Consider the following 19,534-nt stretch of genomic DNA (forward strand, 5'->3'; position numbering starts at 1 on the left):
TATTACACCACGTACTGTCACCCTGCGCATATGACAGACACTGCATCCGTATTACACCACGTACTGTCACCCTGCGTATATGACAGACACTACATCCGTATTACACCACGTACTGTCACCCTGCGCATATGACAGACACTGCATCCGTATTACACCACGTACTGTCACCCTGCGCATATGACAGACACTGCATCCGTATTACACCACGTACTGTCACCCTGCGTATATGACAGACACTGCATCCGTATTACACCACGTACTGTCACCCTGCGCATATGACAGACACTGCATCCGTATTACACCACGTACTGTCACCCTGCGCATATGACAGACACTACATCCGTATTACACCACGTACTGTCACCCTGCGCATATGACAGACACTGCATCCGTATTACACCACGCACCATCACCCTGCGTATATGACAGGCACTGCATCCGTATTACACCACGTACTGTCACCCTGTGCATATGACAGACACTGCATCCGTATTACACCACGTACTGTCACCCTGCGCATATGGCAGACACTGCATCCGTATTACACCACGTACTGTCACCCTGCGCATATGACAGACACTGCATCCGTATTACACCACGTACTGTCACCCTGCGCATATGACAGACACTGCATCCGTATTACACCACGTACTGTCACCCTGCGCATATGGCAGACACTGCATCCGTATTACACCACGTACTGTCACCCTGCGCATATGACAGACACTGCATCCGTATTACACCACGTACTGTCACCCTGCGCATATGACAGACACTGCATCCGTATTACACCATGTACTGTCACCCTGCGCATATGGCAGACACTGCATCCGTATTACACCGCGTACTGTCACCGCATATCTTACATTAAAGGACACAGACACATGTGAAATGGCTGATAACAGAGGGAACATATTGCGCGCGGCTGCACAGGAAATGTAAATACGGCAACTCTTCTGTATAAAGCAATTTACTTTTTAGAGCTTTAATGCCCCCTGTATAAACCACCCATGACTTTATTCTGACGCACTTAATATTTATAACTAGCTAGCTTACTAGCTTATCACTAAGAAATAACCACACGGACACCAACTGCTAGATTTAAAGGTCAACAGATATTTATTGTTTGATGACCTGTCGTTTAAACTAAGAATATTGGAGGATGGCGAGAAAAGGCGCTACCAACTCACCCAGCACCAGTCAACTATAATAAACAATAAAATAGGAGGGGACTCACAACCGCCTCCTTAACATAACCCACACTGTGCAGGACTCACCCCCCTTACTTTAGCAGAGCCGTGGACGAACCCTCACGGGAACATCTGTAGTCCACCCGCAAGGGGAGGACACACTCGCTGTTCAATCAAAAGGGGGTGCCCCACAGTTACCACTTATGTAACTTTGACCGCTGGCTGGTAGCGACTTTCCGCCACAACAAGGATTTTAACTAAAAACCGCAGACCGCCATCCAACCAAAACCAACAGAAAGACTCAACCCGACACTACTCTGAAGATACTTTCCAAAAACACACCAATACCCGCAGGGGAAAGGTGAACACCGTCCTCCATATAAAACTGTACATTGCGCAGAACCAAGAGCGGGTGCCTAACAACTAAACCCCCTATCGCCTGCACGTATACAGACACCGCGGAATTAACTTTCTTCCTCGCTCTCTCAACTGCGGAAAAACGAACAGCACCCTTCTGGGCCAGGATGCCCGCAACGCCACTATGTCCGCCTTGATACTCAGGATGAGATCTATGCCCTTGACTCGACCCATATCATTCCCCCCAAGGTGAATGACAATCCAGCCGGGCCGCCCCCACCTTCGCTCATGGCGAAACAGCAAGCAAAGTAAACCCATCCAACGCAAACCTCTAACGCCCAACCATCTGACTACCTTGTCCCCCAAAAATTTGCCTGTTCGTCCTGCCATAGGATGCCTCTCCGCCCAAAAAATGAAAGAATGGCCAATAAGCCAAATCTGATCCGAGACGTCCACAGTAGCTGCAAAAGAAAATTCCTACCGTCAGCACACTATAAAGATTACAGAGAACATAACTAAACATGTACATAAAGAACCCGAGTGAAGGAGAAAACTCAAAAAACCTCCCGTGGACCATGTGTGATGCCAATTGTAATTCGGCCCCCTCGGAGGAAAATTAAAAAATTCACTTCACACCCTCCATTCCTGAACGCTAGCCGTTCAAGAACCGACGGGTAAAACACGTTTCCGGATTCGCGCAACAGGCGCATAATATAACACACATATCAACCTTCCAGAAGCCAGGCGCAAGCCTAGCCAAACTGAGACCAGGCTTCCATACCTAAGCCGGTATCTAGCCCGCATGGGCAAGTCCCACTCACTGGGGCGTTGTTCAACCATTGCCCCCTCGGCCCACATACCGGCAATGAGGCAAATCCACCGCCTCAGTCAATGATTGTCCACAGGAAGGGCGGAACCGATAGACCCCCAACAGCAGCATCGGGAACCAGCTCCTTAAACTTACCGAACTCAAAACGCGACAGTGCGTCAGCAATTCTATTGTCAACCCCCGGGACATGCGCGGCCGTGAAATTAATATTATGCCTCAAGCACTTAAGCACCAAATAACGCAACAAGCGCAGCGCCTCCGGAGAGGACGAGCGCTGGTTATTAACAGCGTGCACGACTCCCAGATTGTCGCAGCGGAACACAATACTCCGATCCGACAAGCTAAGTGCCCACAATTCGACGGCCACTATCAACGGGAACAATTCCAAAAGGAGCAAGTTCTTTGTAAAACCTCGGGAGACCCATGCTGAAGGCCAAGGCGCGGCGCACCACTCTGTCCTGAAAAAAGCCCCAAAGCCCGAACCCCCTGCGGCATCGGTAAAAAGTTGCAGCGCGGCGTTGGAACAACGCTCTGCTGGCCATAACACCTCCCGGTTAAAAGAAACCAAAAAAGTGGACCAGATTCTCAAATCCTCCCTAATCTTGCGTGAAATGTAAATCGTATGGTGAGGTTTCCGAACCCCTGACATGGCTCTCTCGAGTTTACGGCAAAAAACCCGACCCATGGGTATGATCCTGCACGCAAAATTAAGAGAGCCAAGTAACGACTGAACCCTTTGTAGTCTGACCCTACGACTGAGGAGGCATTGCTCTATAAGACCCAGCAATTTGTGCACCTTATCGGCCGGAAGCCGGCAGCAACCGGCCTCTGAAACGATTTCGATGCACAAATAACTGAGACACACCGTGGGCCCCTCGGTCTTATCCGAGGCCACGGGAACGCCTAGGCGACCGAACAAACTCTGGGCTAAACCCAGCACGTCCCCGCAAACCGACCCCTCCCTTGGACCCACAAAGAGAAAATCGTCTAGGTAGTGGGCCACCCCCGTATGGCCGGAGGCTGACACCACGCACCAATGTAAAAACGAACTGAATTTCTCAAAGTAGGCACAAGAAATGGAACACCCCATGGGCAAGCACCTGTCAACGTAAAACCCACCCCCTAACCTGAAACCAAGGAAACGAAGGGAATCGGGGTGTATGGGCAGCAGGCGGAACGCGGACTCAATGTCCAGCTTGGCCATGAGGGCACCGGGACCCGCCCTCTGGACTAAACGCAGGGCCACTTCAAAGGATTGATATTGCACCCTGCAAGCCTCCTCCGGGATGGCGTCGTTGACCGAGCCACCACGGGGGTGCGACAAATGTTGAATGAGGCATAATTGACCCTGGGCTTTCTTGGGAACCACCCCTAACGGAGAGATGCACAGCCGGGGCATTGGAGGGGACGGGAAAGGGCCGCACATGCGCCCCAACTTGATTTCAGCCTGCACCTTATGGGCGACCACTGAGGGGAAATCGCGCGCGGATTTCAGATTGCGCCTGGAGACCACGAGGACCGAATCCGGTATGGGAAGCCTAAAACCTCTACGGAACCCGTTTAACAAAAACATCCCCGACGTAACGTCGGGGTAAGCACCCAACCATTTAGCCAATTCGGGGACGTTAATGGGAGATAATGCCTTACTTTCCACTTCCAGGCACCTCGGCAGAGTCAGAGGGCCGGGAACCGGAAGGGGACGGGCAATCCTTGGCCGAGTGCCCCCCGCCGCACACCTTGCAGGAGTGGCGAAAACGGCAGTTAGAACCCCGAGAACACTTGCCCTCGTTGAAAGCGAAGCATTTTCCTTTATTACCCAGAAGCGGGCTCGGCCGGACACCCGAACCCGGTTTGCCGCCCTGGGCCTCATAAAGAGGCTTATTATGTTGAGTGACCTCCAACCAGACTTCAACGTCTTTGAACCCCAAGGGTAGTGTCGGGTTACCGTCTTGGTTACGACGGATTTCTCATCGTAGTCCCTCCACGCGTAACCCTTGGAGGTCAAATACATTTCGTGCACCAAGAACAAATACTTGACCGTGTTGTGATACTCCGTTGGCCTCGATTCGGCGTAGCACGCTGTGAACACTAAAAACCCTCGGAGCCATTGATGAAAATTGCGAAATGCATTCTCACCGATGCCTCCGACCTTCTTGGCCTTATCGAATGCCTTCCGCATGTCATCCGTAAGGGTGAACATGTCGACATATTTACCCTTCCTAATCTTCTCCCTCATCCGTTTACGTAAACCCCTGGTGACCGCAGTGTTTGCACAGTGCACCATTTACGTAAAACGCGGAGGGTCCTGCGTGACCGCCGGACCCGTGCCCTTAGCCTTCTTATCTTTTTTGTGTAATCGATGCGCAATGAGCCTGGCTAGTTTCCGCGGGCGCCTGGGGGACGCTGAAGACCTAGTATCCGAAGAAGAGCTGGAAGAAGAACTATCAGAAGAAGAATTAACTTTCTCACCCGTTCCGGAAGGACCGCCCACTTCTTCTGCCGCGGCGGCGGGGCCGGCCGGCGCCTCTTCAGGGACCCGAGATCCCCCCGCTGCACCCGCTCCCACTTGCTCAGCCTGCTGCGCCACTCCCGGCTGTGTGTCACTGGACGTTGCTGCCGCCATGGCTCCAGACGATCCGCCCGGGGGAGAGACCCCCCTTGACCTACCGGCACCTGTTGGGGAAATAGAAGGGGGGGGGGGGGAGGTACAAAAACGGGAGCCGCCGAGGGGGGAACCGGCGGCAACGGAGGGGGGGAAGCAGAAAGGGGGGGCTGTGAAACCGGGGCAGGCATGCCCAAGGTCGCAGAGCCCGCCGTCTCCACGGCTGTGCCAAGAACTGGAGGCCATGTGGCCGCAGCGGAAAACCCAGCGTGCCAATTGGACGGAGCCTGAGAAAACGGCGCCGCCCAGTAAGGCGTCTGTGTGAGGGCCCCGGGGGTAAACCCGCCGGCGTAAGAACCCCCCCAAGGAGCAAACCCCGGACCACTAGGTGTGGGCCTGGATGTCACCGAGCCCTGCACGTGCGTAAACGCCGCCGGCAAATAAGGGGACGAGAAAGGGGCCCGACCCCCTCGGAAATCGGGTGACGCCCCGGAAGTCATGACCGGGAATTGCAGTGCCCCCGACCAGGCCACCGACACCGAAGCAGCCGGCAGGAAACCTGCGGGCGCAGCCTGATATGCGCCGCCTCGGGACGCAAATGAAGCGGCCATGGAACTGTGCCCTGACCCCATCTGCTGTATTATGAGCTGGCCAGCAGATGGCGTCGCCTCACTGGGCCACAAGCCACTAACCGGCGGTAGCAGGATCTGGGATACCGGGAGAGCCCCTGTGTGAATCCCAGACGCCCGCACGCCTACACCCGACACCCCCCCACCCCCCGCGGCCGCGGGACCCATGGGAATAGTGGGGGGAAAGAGGGTATCCCCCCCCCACCCACATATGCATGTGTGCAAGTAGGCCCCGCCCCCCGAGCTGCGCCTAATACCGACGGCAGGGACACTATGTCCTGGACCAGCCAGGCACCCGCAGGGGAGCTGGCTGGTGAGAGCCCCGGCAGCACCAGCCCTTGCACGGCGCCGCTGTACCCGCTCGACGGGTCACCTGACCCGCTCACAGTGACTGTGGACAGAGAGGCCCGCCCGCCTGGGGATGCCGGAGCCCCGGCGCGCGCGGCTCTACCGCAGCGCCGGGCTCCGTGTGCGTCCACCGACGCTGAATATCCGCCGCCCGGGGAGAGCAGGACACTGTCTCCAGCGGGCGGCGAAGCGGAAGGGGGGACCACGCGTACACGCGAAAAGGCGATAGCCAGCCACAGTGAGAGGACGAGCGGCTTCAGCGAGCCGGCGGGGAGGGGGCGGAGTTCTCCTACGACGGGGCATAGCGCAGGGGTGACAGTCTTCTACACGCTGCTGGCACAGGTGAAAAGGTAGAGGGTGAGAAGGAGACAATATTGAGGTAAAAAAAAAGCTGTAACAGCAGACACCTTACCACATCCAAAGGAAAAAATGGCAAGAGGAAGATGGCTGCCTAATCCCAGACCTATATACCCCTGTGTATACTCCTCCTACCTATCCCTAATAGGCACCCATCGGTCACCTGACTGCAACTGTCCATCACTAAGGCTAGCCCTGCCTATCCTCAACACATGTCACAAAAATTCAGGGTGCTTATGTGGCTTCGAGCCTATGCGGATCTCTGCCTGCTTAGTGTGAGCTCTACTAGGTGCTTGTCTGGCATCATGATTTCCCTATGTATTGCCCCTCATCAAATTATTATTTTACACAGAAATACCACTATTGATTGATGTTTGATGCTGTGTTACACTGTTCAATAACATTATATGTATTTTATTTAATACCGATATGTTCTTATGCCATAGAGGGTTTATCACTGTCTGCTTGTCCACCTACTGTACTCTCTCCCGCAGCATTCAGTTGCCCCGGATCACTAATGTACCGAGCGTGTCTGCCTGTGTGCGATGTCCCCCGAACGTGTCAGAACAACGAGATAGATCTGTACGACACAGAATCGTGTTCCACACTCACCGAGGGCTGCGCCTGTGCGGAGGGATCCGTGTTACATCGGCCATATTCAGCTGTGTGTGTCCCAGAAAGCAAATGTGGTAAGTGTGCGTTATTACATAGTACTGAATTGCCTGATGCTGTTCATGCGTGTGCTTGCCTGATGCTGTTCATGCGTGTGCTTGCCTGATGCTGTTCATGCGTGTGCTTGCCTGATGCTGTTCATGCGTGTGCTTGCCTGATGCTGTTCATGCGTGTGCTTGCCTGATGCTGTTCATGCGCGTGCTTGCCTGATGTTGTTCATGCGTGTGCTTGCCTGATGTTGTGTATGAGCGTGCTTGTCTGATGTTGTCTATATGCGTGCTTGTCTGATGTTGTGTATGAGCGTGCTTGTCTGATGTTGTGTATGAGCGTGCTTGTCTGATGTTGTGTATGAGCATGCTTGTCTGATGTTGTGTATGAGCGTGCTTGTCTGATGTTGTGTATGAGCGTGCTTGTCTGATGTTGTGTATGAGCGTGCTTGTCTGATGTTGTGTATGAGCGTGCTTGCCTGATGTTGCGTATGAGCGTGCTTGTCTGATGTTGTGTATGAGCGTGCTTGCCTGATGTTGCGTATGAGTGTGCTTGTCTGATGTTGTGTATGAGCGTGCTTGCCTGATGTTGCGTATGAGTGTGCTTGTCTGATGTTGTGTATGAGCGTGCTTGTCTGATGTTGTGTATGAGCGTGCTTGCCTGATGTTGCGTATGAGCGTGCTTGTCTGATGTTGTGTATGAGCGTGCTTGCCTGATGTTGCGTATGTGCATGATTGTCTAATGATGTGCTTATGTATTGGGCACATAAGTCAGATGCAGCTGCATTGCGTGCTTAGAAATAAATGTGGACCCCCATCTGTATTCTGCATTTTCCCTTACCCATCCTCTTGTGAAAGTAACTGCCATCACTATCCGCGCACAATGGCACACTCCCTGGGGCACGATGTCCAGCAAATATCTCTGCAAAACTCTGAGTAGGTGGCATATCTCCCTGCACACCCATGACAGGCCATCACCCTACTTAGCCTCATGCACATGCCCAGTTTCTGCCCAGTTACACCCACTCAGCTGCAGCTGCACGACTGGCTGGGACCGCACGTGAGCTAGGAGAGATCTGGAAAACGTCCAGCACGGGATGTTGTATGTACACGTGTACAGACAATGACACCATCGTTCCTGTGCAGTCCAACTGCTCCGATACATCGGAACCCCAGTGTCAGCGATACGGAGAGGTGGTTGTGTCGGTCTCCGATAGCCAGTCCTGCTGCCCCCTAAAGCTCTGCGGTAAGTGGGGAATCTCAATAATCAGTAGGTAGATGGTTACCGGACAGATATACCAGACGTGTACTGTAATATGTCTTATTAAATGCAACCAAACATTTATTGAGGGGTACATTTACTAAGCAGTGATAAGAGCAGAGAAGTGAGTGTATTGAGTGTAACAAGCAGAGTTATTAGATCCCCTGAGTACATTACCTGGAACAGCACATACAAATCACCTGACAATATACATACTGTATACAAATCACCTGACAATATACATACTGTATACAAATCACCTGACAATATACATACTGTATACAAATCACCTGACAATATACATACTGTATACAAATTTGGCTGGTGCAAATTATTCGGGTCCCTCATGTACAAGTGCAAGGGAGGCATAACGAGCAGCCTCCACCATGGTGCTCCAACCACACCCCCAGATGTATGTACAACTTGGCAGGGTATACCCATGCAGCCCCACAGTACCCAGACCCACCCGATGTCTCAGCTGCCCCGTGCATACCAATATCAGTATTATACAAGAACAACCCATGTGGCCATTGATGCAGAATACTTCCTGCCTGTTCCCTTCTTGTAAGATGTAATTGTTTGTGTGTGTGATTGCCTGATCTTGTGTCTGTATGTGGTTGAAGTGTGTGTGTGTGTGTGTGTGTGTGTGTGTGTGTGTGTGCGATTGTATGTGTGATTTAATTGTATCTCTATACATGTGTAATTAATGTTTTGTATTCGGTTTTCTAATGTGTGTACTGTATGTGCTTGTTTAATATTGTGTGTGTGATTGTCTAAAAATGTTGTGTATGTGTGTGTGGCTGTCTGATGTTGTGTATGTGTGTGTGTTCATTTAATGCGTATGTGTTTCTGATTGACTGATATTGGTGTTCATTCCGAGTTGTTCGCTAGCTGCTTTCGTTCGCAGCACGGCGATCAGGCAAAAAACCGGCAGTTCTGTGCATGCGTATGCGGCGCAATGCGCGTCGTACTATTACAACGAACAATGTAGTTTCACACAAGGTCTAGCGAAGCTTTTCAGTAGCACTGCTGGCCGCAGAGTGATTGACAGGAAGTGGGTGTTTCTGGGTGTCAACGGAACGTTTTCAGGGAGTGTGTGGAAAAACGCAGGCGTGCCAGATTAAAACGCAGGCGTGGTTGGGGAAACGCAGGCGTGGCTGGCCGAACGCAGGGCGTGTTCGTGACGTCAAAACAGTAACTGAATAGTCTGAAGTCATCGCTAGCGCTGAGTAGATCTGGAGCTACTCTGACACTGCAATCCTTTCGTTCGCACTTCTGCTAAACTAAAATACACTCCCAGAGGGCGGCGGCTTAGCGTTTACACGGCTGCTAAAAGCAGCTAGCGAGCAATCAACTCGGAATGAGGGCCATTGTGTATATATGTGTGTTTGATATTGTGCTTGTGTATACTGCATGTGTGATTAAAGTGTATGTATGCAATTGTCTAATGTGTATTGTGATTGTGGTATTGTGCAGTTGACGTGCGTTTGTATGTACAGTGCTGCCTGCTGGTATATGCGTGTGCCTTTGTGGTGTGGATATTTCAGTAATCAGTGCTGCAGGTCTAGTTGGGAGAAGAGACGATTGTCATCGTAATATATCCTTGTTCCCGATCCATCCATTAATGATGTTCTGTCACTGGGTAACATGATGTCCGTCCGAGTGTAATATCAGGTCTATCCTTATTCCAGTATGTACAGACAGCGCTGGGACCGCACGTGAGCTAGGAGAGATCTGGAAAACGTCCAGCACGGGATGTTGTATGTACACGTGTACAGACAATGACACCATCGTTCCTGTGCAGTCCAACTGCTCCGATACATCGGAACCCCAGTGCCAGCGATACGGAGAGGTGGTTGTGTCGGTCTCCGATAGCCAGTCCTGCTGCCCCCTAAAGCTCTGCGGTAAGTGGGGAATCTCAATAATCAGTAGGTAGATGGTTACCGGACAGATATACCAGACGTGTACTGTAATATGTCTTATTAAATGCAACCAAACATTTATTGAGGGGTACATTTACTAAGCAGTGATAAGAGCAGAGAAGTGAGCCAGTGGAGAAGTAGCCCATGGCAACCAATCAGCACTGAAGTAACATCTATAATTTGCATACTATAAAATGATACAGAGCTGCTGATTGGTCAATGGGGAAATATCTCCACTGGCTCACTTCTCCACTTTTATCACTGCTTAGTAAATGTCCCCCTGAATTCCATTTGTATATCTGTCATGTCAAACTTTCTGCTGTAAGTGTCATGTATGAACAATGCACCTACTGTAAGTACAACAGCTCATGTATGTCCCATCCAGCAAGGTGTAAAACACTGAGCTGGTTACATCTCCCCCAGGGGCAGGGGATTACTTCCCCCCAGACTCCTGTCCTTTGTGCCCGCCGACTGATTTGTATGAACTGAAAACAATTCAACAGTCTCCTGAAGGTGATGAAAAAGGAAAGTCAGGTTTATCCCCCTGAATGCTCAGTAATCTGACCGCCCCCACTCTACATTTCCTATAAGTATAGACATTTATTAAACAAAGACCCATTAATGATGAGCCGCCCGACAGGTGGGCCTATAGAAGGGGGGGGTGGGGGGGGGGGGTAGACGCCTCTCTAATAGGCGGTACGTTTCTGGTCAGTGTAGGTCTACAGAGAATATTTGTTTCCCCAGACATTACATTATTATTAATATGCATCCGTGTGAAATATTTCTGCTCCGGCGGAACCCGGTGGTCACAGATTTGATTTTAAGTGATATAATACATTTTGTGTCTTTAGTCTGTAATCAAACGCTCTGTGACGGAGAAATCCTGACGTGCCCTGGACACCAGAAGCTGATCTCTTATTACCAGAACGAGTCCTGCTGCCCTCGGCATACATGTGGTAAGGGCTTCACTAAAGAGTCACAGGGACATTTTAAAGCGTCCCTGTGGATAAGCACTTAGCACCAATAGTCACAAGCTGGTAACATGCAAGAAACAAGGAGTACAGGTTCCTGCCGCATCATGGGGAAGATGTATTAACCTGAAGAAGGCATAAGGAAGTGATAAACCAGTGATAAGTGCAAGGTGATAAACGCACCAGCCAGTCAGCTCCTAACTGTCAATAGCACTTATCACTGGTTTATCACTTCCTTATGCCTTCTCCAGGTTAATACATCTGCCCCCATATTACAGACTAAAGGATCAGGGGAACATATAGAAAGCAAGGTGTGAAGGGGATGGATTTGGGGAAAGATATACATCAGATGCCGACTTGGAGGCAGATGTGTTAAGCCTGGAGAAATGATAAAGCAGTGATAAGTGCAAGGTGATAATGCACCAGCCAATCAGCTCCAATATGTAAGTTGACAGTTAGGAGCTGACTGGCTGGTGCTTTATCACCTTGCACTTATCACTTCTCCAGGCTTAGTACATCTAGGCTTGGACTGGCCCACAGGGGTACAGGGGAAACCACCGGTGGGCCCCACCGCCTGGGGGCCCACCTCCTGCTCTAAGGATCAGGTTCCAGACTATGTGTATTTTCTACAGTTCTTTGCTGTTATTAATCTGGTACATTATCATGCATGCAGCAGCTGAATTTACTATATATATTTATGAAGGGGCCCAGACCTTGCACTCTCTAATGGTTAATCAAACCAATGAGGTGGCAGGCCAAACCCCCTGTGCAGACTGACCACGCCCCTAACATGGGCCCCTACCACTGCATTCCCCCGGTGGACCCTACACGCCCCTGTCCGACACTCAGTACATCTGCCCCTTGGTTTGAGAGTTGGTCTGTAATTTATATGCCCAATTGTTGATGAAAACCTTAAATCCTAAGAGAGAAAAAGTCTGCCGCTGTTTCCTCTAACCACTGTTTCTCTGACGTCCTAGTGGATGCTGGGTACTCCGTAAGGACCATGGGGTATAGACGGGCTCCGCAGGAGACTGGGCACTCTTAAAAGAAAGATTAGGTACTATATCTGGTGTGCACTGGCTCCTCCCTCTATGCCCCTCCTCCAGACCTCAGTTAGTATCTGTGCCCGGCCAGAGCTGGATGCACCCTAGGGGCTCTCCTGAGCTTCCTAGAAAAGAAAGTATTTGTTAGGTTTATTTTCAATGAGATCTGCTGGCAACAGACTCACTGCTACGTGGGACTGAGGGGAGAGAAACTAACCTACCTGCTTGCAGCTAGCTTGGGCTTCTAAGGCTACTGGACACCATTAGCTCCAGAGGGATCGAACACAGGCCCAGTCCTCGGTCGTCCGGTCCCGGAGCCGCGCCGCCATCCCCCTTGCAGAGCCAGAAGAACGAAGAGAAGTTGAAAATCGGCGGCTGAAGACTCCGGTCTTCATTAAGGTAGCGCACAGCACTGCAGCTGTGCGCCATTGCTCCCTTAGCACACCACACACTCCGGTCACTGATGGGTGCAGGGCGCTGGGGGGGGGGCGCCCTGGGCAGCAATTAGATTACCTTACTTGGCGAAAAGCACATAATACAGTCTGATAAACTGTATATGTGCATTAACCCCCGCCATTAAAGTACATAAAAGGACAGAAGCCCGCCGCTGAGGGGGCCGGGCCTTCTTCCCCAGCACACCGGCGCCATTTTCTCTTCACAGCTCAGCTGGAAGGAAGCTCCCCAGGCTCTCCCCTGCAGTATCCTGGTACACAAAGGGTAAAAAAGAGAGGGGGGGCACATAAATTTAGGCGCAAAACTGTGTATATAAGCTGCTATAGGGGAAAAATCACTCAGTATAGTGTACATCCCTGTATTATATAGCGCTGTGGTGTGTGCTGGCATAATCTCTCTCTGTCTCTCCAAAGGGCCTGGTGGGGGAACTGTCTTCAAATAGAGCATCCCCTGTGTGTGTGGTATGTCGGTACGCGTGTGTCGACATGTCTGAGGTAAAAGGCTCCTCTAAGGAGGTGATAGAGCGGATATGTGTGTGGGAGGGTGTCTCCGTCGACAACGCCGACACCTGTTTGGATATGTGTAAGTGCTGAGGTAAAATTATTGCACAAAAGGTTAGGGAACAGAAAGGAAATCTACCCTGGTCTGTCCCTATGTCACAGAGTCCTTCAGAGTCTCTCTATGTTCACTATCCAAAATAACAAAGTATCGACACAGAGTTTAACTCCACTGTCGACTACGATAATGCAAAGTTACAGCCAAGAGGGCTAAAAGATATTCAATATATGATTATTGGAATAAAAGATGATTTGCATATCACTGATGACTCATCTGTCCCTGACACGAGAGTACACATGTTAAGGGGAAGAATGCTGAGGTAAATTTCCCTCCTCTCATGAGGAAAAAGAGCGGGAATCTCCAGACAAGAGACGGCAGCTTCCCACAAGAGAATTCTCAGGCTGTATCCTTTCCCCACTAGGGCCAGGATGTGTTGAGAATATTCCCCTTGGGTGTCCTGTTTGCACTAGCTATTCTCAGGGATCCTGCAGATAGTGTGCACATTCTAGTATACTACCCAGACCGGCGATTGTGTCGGCATGGGTTTATAGCGCTGTGGCAGCGTGGACAGGTACCTTATCAGCAGAGATTGAGACCCTAGTATGCATATAAATAATTTAAGATGCTGTCTTAAGTGATAGATATATAATTATAAAGCATGCCCAAAGGGACATGAGTATACTGGGTCCTAGAGACAAAAGCTATGTCGATTTCTGCTTGACGTGTCCTGTAGAATATACATTGGACAGATGATGCTGACTTAAGAGGCATATGGAAGGCTGAGGATTGTGTGGAGAAAGGTTCTCGGGCCTGGTCTCCACATCTATAGGTGGTATTTCTGGTATTTTGCCTTATATTCCTGCACAGCCTAGGAAAGCACGACATTATTAAATGCAGCTTTTCGAATAAAGAAACAAGAAAGTCTGAGGTGCGTCCTTTCTTGTCAGAGCCGGGGGCAGAGGAAAGAAGCTGTACAACACAGCTAGTCCCCAGGAACAGAAGTCCTCCCCGGCCTCTACAAAAATCCACCGCATGTCGCTGGGGCTCCACAGGCGGAGCTAGGCCCGGTGGGGACACGCCTTCGTAAGTTCAGCCACAAGTGGGTTCACTCCCTGTTAGATCCCTGGGCAATAGAAATTGTATCGCAGGGATACAGGCTGGACTGTGAGAAAATGCCCCCTCACCGAGGACCCGGCGGGCTTCCCCCCAAGAGAGGGAGCCAGTATTAACTGCAATTCGTAAATTGTATCTTCAACAGGTGGTGGTCAAGGGTCCCCTCCTTCAACAAGAGGGTGTTATTATTCGACCATGTTATAATTCCGAAACCAGACGGTTCGGTTAGACCCATATTGTATTAAAATCCCTGAACATATACCTGAAAAGGTTCAGGTTCAAGATGGAATTGCTAAGAGCGGTCATTGCAAGCCTGAAATGAATCGGGACATAAGGGATGCATACCTTCGTGTCCCCATTTATCCACCTCATCAGACGTACCTCAGAATTGCGGTACGGGATTGTCATTACCAATTTCACCAAGGTAATGGCGGATATGATGGTGCTCCTGCGGAAGCAAGGTGTCACTATTATCACATACTTGGATGATCTCCTCATAAAAGCGAGATCAAGAGAGCAGTTGCTGGACAGCGTATCACCTTCTCTGGAAGTGAAACGGCAACACGACTGGATTCTATATATTCCGAAGTCGCAGTTGGTTCCTACAGCTCATCTGCCTCGCCTAGGCATGATCCTAGACACAGACCAGAAGAGGGTTTATCTCCCGATAGAGAGAGCTCAGGAGCTCATGACACTGGTCAGGAATCCATTGAAAACCAAAACAGGTGTCAGTGCATCTGCACTCGAGTCCTGGGAAGGATGATGGCATCATACGAGGCCATCCCCTTCGGGTGGTTCCATGCAAGGACAATGGAACTTACTGGACAAGTGGTCCGGATCACATCTTCAGATGCATCGGTTAATCACCCTATCCACCAGGGCCAGGGTGTCTCTCCTGTGGTGGCTGCGGAGTGCTCACCTTCTCGAGGGCCGCAGATTCGGCATTCAGGACTGGGTCCTGGTGACCACGGATGCAAGCCTCCGAGGGTGGGGGGCAGTTACACAGGGAAGAAAATTCCAAGGTTTGTGGTCAAGCCAACAGACTTGCCTTCACATCAATATCCTGGAACTAAGGGCCATATACAACGCCCTAAGTCAAGCGGAGTTCCTGCTTCGCGACCAACCGGTTCTGATCCAGTCAGACCGCAGGGGCTCATGTAAACCGCCAGGGCGGCACAAGGAGCAGGGTGGCGAGGGTAGAAGCCACCAGAATTCTACGCTGGGTGGAGAATCAAGTAAGCGCACTGTCAGCAGTGTACATTCCGGGAGTGGACACGACCTCCACCCGGGAAAGTGGTGACTTCATCAGGAAGTCTTCACGCAGTTTTGCAAATTGATGGAAACTGCCTCAGGTGGACTACATGGCGTCCCACCTCAATAAAAAGATAAAAAAGGTTTTACGCTGGGTCAAGGGACTCTCAGGCGATAGCTGTGATCGCACTAGTAACACCGTGGGTGTTCCAGTCGGTCTATATATTCCCTCCTCTTCCTCTCAGACCCAAGGGCTGAGAATTGTAATAAACGGAGGAGTGTGAACAATATTCTTTGCTCCGGATTGGCCAAGAAGGACTCGGTACCCGGAACTGCAAGAAATGCTCTCAGAGGACCCATGGCCTCTGCCTCTCAGTCAGGACATGTTGCAACAGGGACCCTGTCTGATCCAAGACTTACCGCGGCTGCGTTGGACGGCATTGCGGTTGAACGCCGGATCCTAGCGGAAAAGGGCATTCCAGATGCAGTTATTCCTACGCTGATAAAGGCTAGGAAAGACGTGACAGCAAGACTTTTTCACTGTATATGGCGAAAATAGGTTGCTTGGTGTGTGGCCGGGAAGGCCCTACAGAGGAATTCCAGGGGGGTCGATTCCTGCACTTCCTACAGTCAGGAGTGACTATGGGCCTAAAATTAGGATCCAAAAAGGCCAAGATTTCGGCCCTATCCCTTTTTCTCTCAAAAAGAACTGGCTTCACTGCCTGAAGCTCGGACGTTGTTACAGGGGTGCTGCATATTCAGCCCCTTTTGTGCCTCCAGTGGCACCTTGGGATCTTAACGTGTGTTGGATTCCTAAAATCCCACTGGTTTGAGCCACTTAAGACCGTGGAGCTAAAATATCTCACGTGGAAAGTGGTCATGCTTTTGGCCTTAGCTTGGACTAGGCGTGTGTCAGAATTGGCGGCTTTGTCATGTAAAAGCCCCTATCTGATCTTCCATATGGAAAGGGCAGAATGGAGGACTCGTCCCCAATTTCTCCCTAAGGTGGTATCATCGTTTCATTTGAACCAACCTATTATGGTGCCTGCGGCTACTAGGGACTTGGAGGATTCCAAGTTGCTGGACGTAGTCCGGGCCCTGAAACTTTATGTTTCCAGGACGGCTAGAGTCAGAAAAACTGGCTGGACTGCCGCATCCTAAATTAGTAAAAGCCCATTCCACGAGGAAGGTGGGCTCTTCTTGGGCGGCTGCCCGAGGGGTCTCGGCTTTACAACTTTGCCGAGCTGCTACTTGGTCGGGTTCAAACACTTTTGCAAAATTCTACAAGTTTGATACCCTGGCTGAGGAGGACCTTGAGTTTGCTCATTCGGTGCTGCAGAGTCATCCGCACTCTCCCGCCCGTTTGGGAGCTTTGGTATAATCCCCATGGTCCTTACGGAGTACCCAGCATCCACTAGGACGTCAGAGAAAATAAGAATTTACTCACCGGTAATTCTGTTTCTCGTAGTCCGTAGTGGATGCTGGGAGCCCGTCCCAAGTGCGGACTCTATGCAATACATGTATATAGTTATTGCTTAACTAAAGGGTTATTGTATGAGCCATCTGTTGAGAGAGGCTCAGTTATTGTTATACTGTTAACTGGGTATAGTTATCACGAGTTCTACGGTGTGATTGGTGTGGCTGGTATGAGTCTTACCCTGGATTCCAAATCCTTTCCTAGTAATGTCAGCTCTTCCGGGCACAGTTTCCCTAACTGAGGTCTGGAGGAGGGGCATAGAGGGAGGAGCCAGTGCACACCAGATATAGTACCTAATCTTTCTTTTAAGAGTGCCCAGTCTCCTGCGGAGCCCGTCTATACCCCATGGTCCTTACGGAGTACCCAGCATCCACTACGGACTACGAGAAATAGAATTACCGGTGAGTAAATTCTTATTATTTCATTTCAGAATGTGACCCCGATAAGTGCGATCTGGAGGACACCGGACCTCAGTGCCGGGAGGACCAGACATTGTTTGTTGCTCATGTGAATGATTCCTGCTGCGTCAGACATTTCTGTGGTAGGAAACACCTCGTATTAGTGATCACCTCTATAGTCCCACGACGGCCAAGCTGCGCAATTTCCATTGGATCATCATATATTTGTAAGGTGCAGCGCGTGTAGTGTAGCAGACAGAAGCTAGGTGGGGTAAGAGTGAGGCTGAGAAGATTAGATCTGAGTGCAGGTGGAGGTGTTGCAGGTTAAGTGTAGCACCCCGGGGTTGGCATGTATGTTTAAGTGGCTGAGAGAGGTACAGTATCACAGGTGTTGGGTGGCTATGTGACGGACCTTTCCCCTGAAATGTTTCCCCCCTGTACTTTGTTCTGCAGTCCCGTGTTCAGTTAGGTAGGATAGATTAATACAAAACAGGAGTGAGTCAGCAATTCCAATAGGATGTCTTTTTTATTGAGCTGCAACGAACTCTGGATTGAGGAGGATGATTCGTTAATTGGCATAAAAAATGAATAAAAATCACAAGAAGAATTTGAGAGAAGACAATTAGCTTCAGTTCACACCACAATGGAACATTCAAAGATGCAAAAGACAATTGAATCACAGCTATTGGCGTATTATAATTGGACTCACAGTCTATAATGTGGTCATGGGGAGAGTGCTGAAAAACACATTTAACAATAACAATGACTAAACTTCTAGCTTTCTCTAGCCAAGGTATTATGATCTTTACCGGCAATTTACGTTGGAGCTCTGGTAGAATTCTGTAGTGCCACAGCTTTTCAATTTGGGGGAATTGGCACACAGATGTATAAAGTATCCTGGGTTGTAATAATGTCAGTGTACTTCAGTTCTATCTAAAGAGGGTGTAGATAGAAAAGGGATGGCAGTGTCTCTTGACAAATAAACTCAATCTCTCTTAGTTAAGGAATTCACTTGCACTTGCATCAATTACTCAGTCTTTTCCAAGTTAAATATCTGACTTACACTTGCACAATAACTCAGTCTTTTATGTCCCAACAGTGTCAACGCAGGGGGAATGATTGTCTTACTTGCCCCGTAACAGGGATTAGCTTGTGGTTATGGCGCTATGCTGTCTACACTGCACAGCGTGTTACAATGGATACTTAAGCTGGGTGTAAGGTCTGTCCGTGACTTAGATCAGTCAGTCTCAGTGTACTCACTGGGACCCTTAGAGCGGAGTATTTCACTTGCTTGACCAATTTTCAATGGTTCCTCGCTGTCACAAGATGGCCGTGGCGTCCGCGCATTTCACTAGGCCTGGTGGTGTCCGGCCTCCGGCTGCGGTGCCTCACACTCGCTCACCTGGCAATTGGCTCTCCTGCTGCACCACGCTGCTTCCACTTTGCAGCGCTGCTCTCACCGTCCAGCGTGACCTTGCCGCTAACACCCGTTCTCAGCTCCCGTTCTGCTCCTTGCTCAGCATGCATCCAGCACCTCCAGTCTCTCCAGTAGACTCCTCCTCCTTTTCCCCACAAGGCTCCTCTGTTCCCAGGCTGCCCTGCCCAATCAGCTCTCCCCACCCAGACCATGTGATCGGACCAGGGTCCTCGCTTAACTCTTGCTGTGTCAGCGCTTCCCCCTTCTGCTGCTGCGGACCTGTAAGCCACTTTAAGCACACACACCATTCTCCGGGGTGCCACATAAGATAAAAGGGGGAGGTGACTCAGAAGGAGCAGCCAGGGGTGAGTGAGGTGCCGTATACTGTACTGCTCTGTCAGTCACTTCAGGAAAGTCTAACAGGAATATTATGTAGAGAGAAGTGACGGTGTAACTGGAATTAGCAGGATCAAACACTCTGCACCTGTATAACTCAATACGTCTTTGTTTCTCATTTATATTGTGTGTACAGGTTGTAACGTGTGCTCCCAGCATATACCTACCTGCCATGAGGGGGAGATACTTACCGTCACCAGCAATATTACCGAGAGGTGCTGTCCTACCTACCACTGCAGTAAGTCTTTGTGGCTGCCTGTGTCGTGCCTACACAAGAGATGGGACAGTCATAGTCTTATTAGT

General features: G+C 50.3%; 1 protein-coding gene across 1 annotated transcript in view; it reads left to right on the forward strand.

Annotated features, from left to right (window-relative positions):
- OTOG (otogelin) overlaps nucleotides 1-19,534 on the forward strand; it is a 416,567-nt gene that overhangs the window by 347,712 nt on the left and 49,321 nt on the right. Inside the window, exons 42-46 of the mRNA XM_063944165.1 lie at nucleotides 6,807-7,001; nucleotides 9,924-10,136; nucleotides 11,006-11,110; nucleotides 17,451-17,561; nucleotides 19,368-19,469. Coding sequence (XP_063800235.1) covers nucleotides 6,807-7,001; nucleotides 9,924-10,136; nucleotides 11,006-11,110; nucleotides 17,451-17,561; nucleotides 19,368-19,469 — 726 coding nt within the window. The remainder of the gene's footprint in view (nucleotides 1-6,806; nucleotides 7,002-9,923; nucleotides 10,137-11,005; nucleotides 11,111-17,450; nucleotides 17,562-19,367; nucleotides 19,470-19,534) is intronic.

Source organism: Pseudophryne corroboree, chromosome 11 (assembly GCF_028390025.1).
Source record: "Pseudophryne corroboree isolate aPseCor3 chromosome 11, aPseCor3.hap2, whole genome shotgun sequence".
Taxonomy (NCBI): Eukaryota; Metazoa; Chordata; class Amphibia; order Anura; family Myobatrachidae; genus Pseudophryne; species Pseudophryne corroboree.